The sequence below is a fragment of the Myodes glareolus genome, chromosome 19 (assembly GCF_982192425.1).
Source record: "Myodes glareolus chromosome 19, mMyoGla1.1, whole genome shotgun sequence".
Lineage (NCBI taxonomy): Eukaryota > Metazoa > Chordata > Mammalia > Rodentia > Cricetidae > Myodes > Myodes glareolus.
This window is the reverse complement of record NC_142044.1, coordinates 40773968-40784634: the sequence shown is the minus strand read 5'-3', so window position 1 is coordinate 40784634 and position 10667 is coordinate 40773968. Positions and strand designations below refer to the sequence as shown.

The 10667-nt window shown below is 45.2% G+C and overlaps 1 protein-coding gene across 2 annotated transcripts; it reads left to right on the top strand.

Annotated features, from left to right (window-relative positions):
- Positions 1–633: 633 nt before the first annotated feature.
- Miurf (mitochondrial elongation factor 1 upstream open reading frame) lies at positions 634–2569 on the top strand. Of its 2 annotated transcripts, none has more exons than XM_048454743.2 (2): positions 634–790; positions 2327–2569. In XM_048454743.2, the coding sequence occupies exon 2, from the start codon at positions 2357–2359 to the stop codon at positions 2567–2569; it is 213 nt and encodes a 70-aa protein (XP_048310700.1). In that variant the 5' UTR covers positions 634–790; positions 2327–2356. The 2 variants fall into 2 exon arrangements, with proteins under 2 accessions (XP_048310700.1, XP_085534542.1); XM_085678416.2 differs by lacking the exon at positions 634–790 and adding an exon at positions 991–1136.
- The last annotated feature ends 8098 nt before the right edge of the window (positions 2570–10667 follow it).

Genomic DNA, 10667 nt, shown 5'->3' with positions numbered 1-10667 from the left:
ATGCCACCAATTAGATTTATCTGGGTCACAAAATTATTTCTTTAAAAGGCAAAGTAGGGCAGGCTAGAAGAACGGAAAGACACATACTTTGGAGGAAGACTGAATTTGGGACCCGCTGTGAGCCTCTGCACGGCTCAGCCCTCAGTACAAATGACCCAGTCTCTCTAGGCCTTGATTTTCCCACCTGTAAAACTGGAATAATGATGCTGGGTTGAACAAAACGCAGTGTGACGTGTCCAGTCCAGTGTCTGGAACACAACAGGCGGTTCATGAAGTCATCTCTGGTCCAGTTTGAGTTTGGTAATCGCTGAACTAACTGCCTGTCATCTCACCAGTCAAGTTGGGGCGGGGGCAGATTCCTAAACTCCAGAACTCCACACCCCATCGCCAGCTAGAGGCTGGCAGCAGGCGGAGGGCGAGGACTAGCTGCCCCTCCCTCAGACCACACCCACCCAGAGCAGCCTCAACACAGACACGCGCAGCGTTGCTTTAGGAGGCGGGGCCCGCGGGGTTGGGTGACGTCACTCAGGAGGCGGGGCTGCGTCTATGGGCGGAGCCCTGAGATGGTCAGGGCCCTACTAAGCCCCCGGCTCCGCCCCCGGAGGGAGGCTGCAGAGGGGCCGACCGGAAGTCCTTCCGCCTCTGCCCGCCTCCGTCCTCACAGCCTGGTCTCTATCGGCCCGCGAGCGAGGTCGTGCCCCGGAAGTAAAGGGGCCATGTTGATGGGTGACCCCGAGAGAGGTACTGGGCGAGTGGAGAGTCTTGAGGAGAGGTAGCGCGTGGCCCACGGGTGAGTGAGGGAGCGAATTAGGGCGGCCGGGGATCGCCCTCTTGCGCTCGGGCTGGCCGGGGCTACCGGCTTCCTCTGGGGCCTCCTAGCCTCGTCCCGCCCCGCCTCAGACCGGGGTTCATCAAGCCTGCCTGGCCCAGGGTTCTCCGTCTCCGCCCTCCGGGAGTTGTACCCCGACCGGGGCCTATAGCTGATCATTCAGCGACCTTGTTCTAGTCTCTGCGTGACGCTCTCCTCCCAGCGCTCCGTTGGTTTTCTGCATCTCTTGCATCGCCGGAGACCCTTAGGGCCAAGGGGAGCTGCTCTGCACTTGAGGGAAAAGATACAGAGACGGTGGCCTGTCCAGGTTCGCGCTGGAAGTTAGAGTGGTCGGAGGCTATTGCTCCTGTCTTGGGACCAAAGTCCAGATCGTTTTTTTTTTCTTCCAACCAAATACTCCCTTCACCCCTCAAACACATTTAGGTTCCTACAACGACCGTTTCTTTCACGTAGGGATTTCGGGAGGATTCCTCCTTCCAGTATAGTTCTGAGCTTGGTGTGCACTGGGCCCCTGCTGGGAAAGTTTACAGAACACCCGGAAGTGCTGCACATGTAAGGTCCCTTCATTCCAGCAAGTTAGAGTCTGGATTGTCGTGGCGGGTGGGCGAAAAACTTCCTTCTGGGAACGTCGTCAGTTACCTGTCGAACACCTTTAAATTCAGCTCCCGGGAGGCAGAGGCAGGCTGATCTCAGTTCGGGGCCAGCCTGGTCTACATAGTGAGTTTCAGGACAGCCAGGGTTCCACAGAGAGACCCCGTCTCAAAAAAACCAGACTAAACAAAAGCAAAAATAAAACAAAAAAACCAGAGGGGTAGCGGAATGGTTCTGTGGTTAAGAGCACTGACTGCTCTTCCAGAGGACCCGATTTCAATTCTCAGCACCTACATGTTGGCTTACCACTCTCTATAACTTCAGTCTCGGAACTGTGACACAGATTCTGAAGGCACCAGGTATACAGTGGTGTGCAGACAAGCATTCAGGCAAATACCCGTACACGTAAAGTAAAAAATAAAAACGTAATTAAAACAACAATTGCAACGAAGAAAGCCTCTCAAGGTAATATGGTGGTCCCAGGAGGCAGATGTGGCTGAATCCTTGTCTTTAGCCACATTAGGCCATACCTTCTGGTAGAGTTCCGGTACAGCGGTTTGCCGTTGTGAAATATCCTTATACAGAAGGTCTTCTCGTGATGTGGTTATCTGGTTTACAGTGAGGAAGCTGGTATTCAGTGGGGGTTATGTACTTTATACTAAGTGCCATGGCAGTGGGTGGCACAGCCAGGACTCAGGCTCAGGCAGTCTAATTCTTGAGCTTCAGTGACCCATACGCTGAACTTCCCCAGGAGGGCAAGCTTTTGAGAGGTAGGGGATCTCATCCCAGCTCTACCATGAAATCCTTAGAAGTCTCTGAGTCTGGCATTAGGAACCTCTGACCCAGTGTCTAAGGCACTACGCTGTCATCAATGCTGATTCTAGGCTCTGTGTCTTCTGTTTCTAGAGTGAGACGCTTAGTGCTTGTCAGTCCCCCATGGCCCCGTGGAGCCGAGAGGCGGTTCTGAGTCTATACCGGGCTCTGCTGCGCCAAGGCCGAGAGCTTCGCTACACCGATCGAGACTTCTACTTTGCTTCCATCCGTCGTGAATTCAGGAAAAATCAGAAGCTTGAGAATCTAGAGGCTCGGGAGAAGCAGCTGGAGAAGGGCCTGGTCTTCCTCCGCAGCAAACTTGGAGGTCTTGTTTAGGATCCTCTCTTTTCCCTTCCTACCCTAATTCCAAGAAGAGGATAAAGGTGCCTTCAGTAGATACTCCTGGCCCTCCACCCCACCCCACAGATGCATTAGGAAGCCTCAGGTAGGTAGACCCTTGATACTGGAGGTTTATCTCTTTCTGCGCAAGAAACTAGGAAGGGATGACCTCTCCTGTATCATCACAGTGTGTCGTTATTCTCTAGATAAAATGGAGACATGCCAGTAGAAGTGGGCTCTGTTACTAAGAAACTATGGGCCTTGGATTGCAAGCCACCAAAACAGAATTGGCATTTTATTTCATAGACTGTTTTATATATGGGAATATTAAAAAAGATGGTGAAGTCATTAGAGTTCAGCTCCAACCCACCTCGTCTGCTCAGTTTATATTGGATTGCACCATGTTTTCTGAAACATAAGTTTATCATTACTGCATAATTGGTATCGCAATCATTATATTCAGTGCCTGCTTTCAAATCCTGGCAATGCTAGCTATTAGCTATGGATACAGGTCTCCAAATCTTCCCAGGCCTTCATTTCACCATCTGTGGCATAGAAGGAAGTAATAGTACTTAACCTCTTTCGGTTCTATGAGAATTGACCTAGACAGTGTACACACAGCACTGAAAGTGGTACTTGGCAGGTGGGATATTAGACCTTTATTTTCTTACATTTAAAGTTACATTTGAACCGGGGGGTGGTGGTGCACACCTTTAATCCCAGCACTCAGGAGGCAGAGGCAGGCATATCTCTGTAAGTTCGAAGCCAGCCTGGTGTATAAGAGTTAGTACCAGGATAGGCTCTAAAGCTACAGAGAAACCCTGTCTCTAAAAACCAAAAAAAAAGAGTTACATTTGTTATGGGTGTGGGTACATGTGCCAGAACATGCATGTGGAAGTCATAAGACTGTAGAAGGAGCGGCAGGCCGCTTCCTGCCGCCCACCCTGCTAGCTTTATTCGAAATAATTACACGGAAACTGTATTCTTTTAAACACTGCTTGGCCCATTATCTGTAGCCTCTTATTAGCTAACTCTTACATATTGATCTAACCCATTTCTAATAATCTGTGTAGCACCACGAGGTGGTGGCTTACCAGGAGGATTCTAACCTGCAGCTGTCTCGGAGAGGAGAGTCATGGCGACTGCCTCATTGCCTTCTTCCTCCCAGCATTCTGTTCTGTCTACTCCACCTATCTAAACTGCTGTCCTATCAAAAGCCAAGGCAGTTTCTTTATTAACCAATGAAAGTAACACATAGACAGTTAATCCTCCTCCATCATAAGACTGTGGGAGTTGGTTCTCTCTGTCTATTTGGGGGTCTTGGGGATTATAAACTCTGGCCTTCAGGCTTGTTGGCAAGTGTGTTTATCCATTGAGCCATTTCACTGACCCTAGCTCTAGTTGCTTTTGGAGACGTTGCCATCAGGAAGCCCCACTACAGCGTAATGGCCATGTTTAATTCAGAACCTTTCAGAGTCCCATTAAATGCCTAGGTTCTGTGGACAGAGAAGAAAGATGGGTCCATTAAAAACTTTTGCTGGGTGGTGGTTTGGAACACTTTTAATCCCAGCACTTGGGAGTCAGAGGTAGGCGGATCTTGGTGAGTTCGAGGCCAGCCTGCTCTACATAGTGAGTTCCGGGACAGCCAAGACTGTTATACAGAGAAACCCTGTCTCAAAAACCAAAAAGAAAAAAAAAAAAGAAAAGAAAACAAACAAAACAAAAAAAAACCCAAAACTTTAGGGCTGGAGACATGGTTCAGGGGTTATGAGCACTTGTTAATCCAGATTCAATTCCTAGCACCCAGAAGATGGCTCATAACTATCTATAACTCCAGTTCCAAGTGATCCCATTACCTCTTCTGACCTCCATGGGCACCAGGTGTACACATGGGTCATAGACATATTGCAAGCAAAATACATATACATAAAATAAATCTTAAAAACGACAAACCAGCCAAAGGAGGAGTTCAGTGGGAAGTAATTCTAGTATGAACAACGCTATGCCGGCACTGTATAAAAGGCTATGGAGACAGGAATGAAGATGGTTTGCTCTTGGTTCGGGTGGTAGGAGAGAATTGTGGTTACAGAAAAGACATTTGCGGTCTGCTTCAAATGAGAACCAGAAATGTGCTGCAGTGGGGAGAAGAAACAAATGTCTGAGGGTAGGAGCTGCATTTTGTAGCTGGAAGTGAGTCTGGAGTTGAAGTTGGGCCAGGGATGGAAGGACATTGGATTTCCTAGGGAGGCAATAGCGGACTGGGGGCTGTCACATTTTTCTAAGAAGGGAATGATGAAAACATTTCTGTCTTGGAGTGTGCCAGGGTAGTGTGGAGAATAGATTGGTGAGAGACACTAGAGGCAGTGAATTTGGTCAGATGATTGAGGTACTGAGGTGGTCACCTGTAAATACCAGTATAGACAACAGTAGGACTTGGTGGCCACAGAAAGAAAGGGAAAGAGGCTAAAACTGAAAGCTTGGGCGTAGTTGTACATGCTGGTAATTCCAGCACTCAGAAAACTGAAGTAGTTTAGTTTGAAGCTAGCCTGGGCAACATAGATGTTTCAAAATAAGGAAAAGAGAGAAAGGCAGAGCGTGGCTGTGGTATAAGGCTTGCCAGTTGGGTAGAGGGTAATGCTTACTGAGACAGAAAGCAGGAACCCTTATGTAACGGCTCTCAGTTGTTAGTCACACTTACATTGTTTGAGAGACCCGCCTTTTGCAGCCCAGGACTCGAGTTGGTGATGTGCACGGAATCCTGCATGCACAGGGAAAGGCAGTGGGTCTGAAGAAGTAGGGGATTACTGAATGCATTCTGATGTTTTGGTTGTGAATTGTGTTAAATCTTGCCATCAGGGTAAAATGAAGAGCTAGGTATGATGGTACAAAACTCTAATCCTAGTACTCAGGAAGCTGAGGCCAGAGGACTATAAGTTCAGACTTAGCCTGCGACAGGTAGTAAATGTCAGATCAGCCTGGGATATACAACAGATTATGTCTGGAAAGGCATGGAACAGGTAGTAAATATTTTCAGCCTGAGCTAAAGAGCTGCCTATGTCTGGAGGAAATCAACAAAACAAAATCCCTCAAATGCCATAGGTTAGTTCATTCATTACAGTAGATACTTAGTATGTCAAACAGTACATTCTTGTAGCAGTGAATGTGCCAGAATGCTCCAGTGAAGCTATAGTGGCTAGAAGTCTAGAAAGGTTAGAGATGAGCTGTGAGGTAATATGGCAGGCTGGTTGGGACTCATGGATTGGTTCTCCCAGCAGCGTAAGCTCTGGATTCAGACCCTGACTGTACACTTTACTGGTGTATAAGTTACTCTGGGCTAGTTACTGAACATGTTCTTCAGTTTCTTCATCTTTAAATTGAAGATAAGAGCTAGATATGATCATACATGCTTGTAGTCACAGCACCTAGGAGGAGACAAGAGGATAGGAGTTTGAGACCAGTGTTGCCTACATAGGGAGTTTGAGGCCAGCTTGGGTGGCATGTTTCTAGGGAAGAACTCATGGTTGATAACTTGTAAGAAATAACAAGTTACTCCCTGTATGGAGCACTTAAAATGAAGGCCAAAGACTCAGGATGAATCACCCACTTTTATGCTTAGGTTCAGTAATGGATAGCTGTGTAGATATAGGATTGGATGTGGTGTTTAATCTGATAACAATGGATTGAGAGGGAAGTCCAGCAAGACCTCCTTTCTGTGAGGGTCTTTTTGGCCCCTGATTTGTGTCATTTCTTCCTGTCAGGTATGGGGCAGGTCCCTTTCTAGAATAGGAGTCTCTTTTGTCGTTGTTATGTTTGGTTTGGTTTTGGTATTTTGAGACAGGCTTTCTTTCTCTGTAGCCCTGGCTGTCTTGGAACTCACTCTGTAGACCAGGCTGGTCTCTGACTCAGAGATCCACCTGCTTCTGCCTCCCGAGTTGGTGGGATTAAAGGAGTGTTACACCTGCCCGGCTTGTAATGGGGTTTTAAGATCTATACTCAACCAGGGAGTTTGCAGCCTGTTGCACAGAAGAGTAGGAGGAGTAGTTTTAAAACAAAGTGCTTTTGTTTGTGTGGGGGGTAGTGATGCTGCTGGGAATGGAGCCTAGGATCTTGAGCATGAGAGGCAAGTGCTCTACCTCTGAACTATATTCCTAGCCCCTAGTGTGGTATTTTTGGTTTTGTTTTATGGTTGACTTTGAGTGAAATGGGTTCTGAGTTCCAGTTAATTAGTTTATTTATTTTGGGCACTATGTATCACTGACTGGCCTGGAACTCACTATGTAGACCAGGCTGGTCTCAAATTCACAGAAATCCACCTGCATCTGCTTCCCAGTGCTGGGACTGAAGGCTTGTGCTACTATACCCTGCTAGTTTTTATGCCTTGCCTCTTGGGGGAGTTGGAGGGAATCTGCTTCTGAGGCCTTTATTTGGGGTGTTGCTTACTGAGCCACTGCATTTGCTATAGGTTAGTTACTGTCACATGCACTCAAGCTGCACATGGTAACAGACATGCCTGAACTTATTCAAATAAGTCCTGCTTCTTTTCTATCTAGTTAGGAAATTGCAAGGGTTTAACATCCTCACTAAGTAGAGAAATGAGTATTTTCTTATTTTTGTGTTTAGGGAAATAGTTTAAATAAAATTTGCTTGAAGTGTTCAGAGTGCGATTCTTCCCAGCTTTCTGCTAGGTCAGTGTTTTCTTTTTTTTTTTTCTTTTAAAACATCTTAGGGGCTGGAGAGAAGGCTCAGCAGTTAAGAGCACTGGCTGTTCTTCCAAAAGACCTCGGTTCAGTTATCAGCACCCACATGACAGTTCATAACTGTCTTTAACTCCCCTTCCAGGGGATCTGACACTCTTATACAGATATACATGCAGGCAACCCCCACCAATGTACATTAAATAAATAAATCTAACAAAAACAAAACCCGAGTGGTTTAAGGTGGTTTAAGTGCACAAGTCAGCAGTGTTATACAGCAGGCTTCTAGAACTTTTATCTGGTTAATCTGAAACTGTACTTGTTAGACACAGTGTTCCTCCTTGCTTGTCTTTTTTTTTTTTTTTTTCGAGACAGGGTTTCTCTGTAGCTTTGGAGCCTGTCCTGGAACTCTCTCTGTAGACCTGCCTGACTTTGAACTCAAAGATCCACCTGCCTCTTCCTCCTGGGTGCTGGGATTAAAGGTGTGTACCACTGCTGGGCCTTGTAAATCTATTTATAAAAGTTTTTCTTAAAATAGAGGTCTGAGGACTGGAGAGACGGCTCAGAGGTTAAGAGCATGACTGCTCTTTCAGAGGACCTGGGTTCAATTCCCAGCACCCACATGGCAGCTCACAGCTGTCTGTAACTCTTTTTTTTTCTTTTTTTATACATTTTTTATTGATATTTATTGAGCTCTACATTTTTCTCTGCTCTCCTCCCTGCCTCTCCCCTTCCCCTTTCAATCCTCCCCCAAGGTCCCCATGCTCCCATTTTACTCAGGAGATCTTGTCTTTTTCTACTTTCTACTTCCCATATACATTAGATCTATATAAGTTTCTTTTAGTGTCCTCATTATTGTCTAACTTCTCTGGGATTGTGGTTTGTAGGCTGACTTTCTTTGCTTTACGTTTAAAAACCACCTATGAGTGAGTACATGTGATAATTGTCTTTCTATGTCTGGGTTACCTCACTCAAAATAATGTTTTCTAGCTCCATCCATTTGTCTGCAAAATTCAAGTTATTGTTATTTTTTTCTGCAGTGTAGTACTCCATTGTGTAAATGTACCACATTTTCCTTATCCATTCTTCAGTCGAGGGGCATTTAGGTTGTTTCCAGGTTCTGTCTATGACAAACAAAGCTGCTATGAACATAGTTGAGCACATGTGCTTGTGGCATGATTGAGCATCCTTTTGATATATACCCAAAAGTGGTATTACTGGGTCTTGAGGAAGGTTGTTTCCTAATTTTCTGAGAAATCGCCAAAGGGGTTGTACCAGCTTGCATTCCCATCAGCATTGCAGAAGTGTTCCCATTTCCCCATAACCTCTCCAGCGTACGTTGTCATCAGTGTTTTTGATCTTGGCCATTCTTACAGGTGTAAGATGGAATCTCAGTTGTTTTGATTTGCATTTCTCTGATGAATAAGGATGTTGAACATTTCCTCAAGTGTCTTTCAGCCATTTTAGATTCCTCTGTTGAGAGTTCTCTGTTTAGGTCTGTACTCCATTTTTTTTTTTTTATTGATTATGTGTTCTTTTGGTGTCCAATTTCTTGAGTTCTTTGTATATTTTGGAGATCAGACCACTGTCTGATGTGAGGTTAGTGAAGATCTTTTCCCATTCTGTAGGCTGTCATTTTGTCTTGTTGACCGTGTTCTTTGCTTTACAGAAGCTTTTCAGTTTCAGGAGATCCCATTTATTAATTGTTTTTCTCAGTGTCTGTGCTGCTGGAGTTCTATTTAGGAAGTGTTTCCCTGTGCCAATGTGTTCAAGTGTACTTCCCACTTTCTCTTCTATGAGGTTCAGTGTGGCTGGCTTTATCTTGAGGTTTTTGATCCATTTGGACTTGAGTTTTGTGCATGGTGATAGATATGGGTCTAATTTCATTCTTCTACATGTTGATATCCAGTTATGCCAGCACCACTTGTTAAATATGCTTTCTTTTTTCTGTTTGATATTTTTGCTTCTTTATCAAAGATCAGGTGTTCGAAGATGTGTGGATTGATATCCGGGTCTTCTATTCGGTTCCATTGGTCCTCCTGTCTGTTCTTATGCCAATACCAGGCTGTTTTTAGTACTGTAGCTCTGTAGTAGAGTTTGAAGTCAGGGATTGTGATGCTTCCAGAAGTTCTTTTATTATACAGGATTGTTTTGGCTATCCTGGGTTTTTTGCTTTTCCATATGAAGTTGAGTACCGTTCTTTTGAGGTCTTTGAAGAATTTTGCTGGGATTTTGATGGACATTGCGTTGAACTGTCTGTAACTCTTAAGATCTGTGTAACACCCTCACACCCATGCATGCAGACAGAGCAGCAATGTACATAAAATAAATTATTTAAAAAAATAAAGGTTCTTGTTAGTTGTGTGGAAATGTGAGTGATTAGAATACTCTGCCTCCATTGGGTTTCCCATAGCCCATCTGTGTCACAGTGGCAGCTGGAAAGATGGGGAAGAGCCGTCTAACCTGACCCCATATGCACACACTGTGTTTAACTCTTCTGTGGCTTGATTGCTCTGTACATTTGAAGTAGGAATATATTTTAATTGACCAGGTAATCTTTCATTAACCCTGAACCTGAAGCTCTAATTGAAAGTAAAAGGAAGAGGAAAGGGAAATGCCGTAGTGTGAATATGGTGAGGGAAAGGGTTTTTTTGGATTTGACAGTGAGTCTTTTTTTTAAAAAACGTGGCTTCTGTTGTGCTGGGATTATAACTATGTGTCACCATGCCTGTCTGTTTCTTAATCTTAACATTTCTAAAGTAGTGGCTAAAGAAGGAAGACCCTGTCTTTCTATTAATACCATATTTTAAAGGAGTAGGGAGGCTTGTATTGTATGGTGAGATACTATACTGCAGTACAAAAATAGGATTGCTAATGAATTCAATGTTTGCTGTAGTCTTAGGTCTATTGAAAGACTTTTCTATAGTATATACTGTTGTGCCCAGAGCTTGGACCCCCCAAACCACCAAGAAACCAGATCCAATGCAAAAATTACGAGTTAACTCAGGTCCTTCATCCGACACAGTGTGTGGAGTATGAGGAATCCCTTGCTGCAGTGGGGCAGGGCATATATTGGGGGTAGAGCCAGGTGAGAGGGTCATCTGAGGGGTCTGCTAGTTGCAGTCTCAGGATTGGCGCATCTCCAGGCTGGGGGAACCTGTCCTGAGGTGATTGGTCAGCTGCAGCTAAGGAAAGATTGCTATATCTGGAGGCCATGGAGGGATAGGTTACTGCATTCTGCCATTATCAGTAATTATTATCATATCTAGAGTCCGCCAGCTAACTTCTGATTGGTTCCTTACCACAAGGAGGAAACCTGGCAGTTTCTTTCTAGTAATAAGAGCAAGGTTGGGGAAAGCTGGGGGCTTAGCACATCCTGCTTAGTCTGGGGCCTACATCGT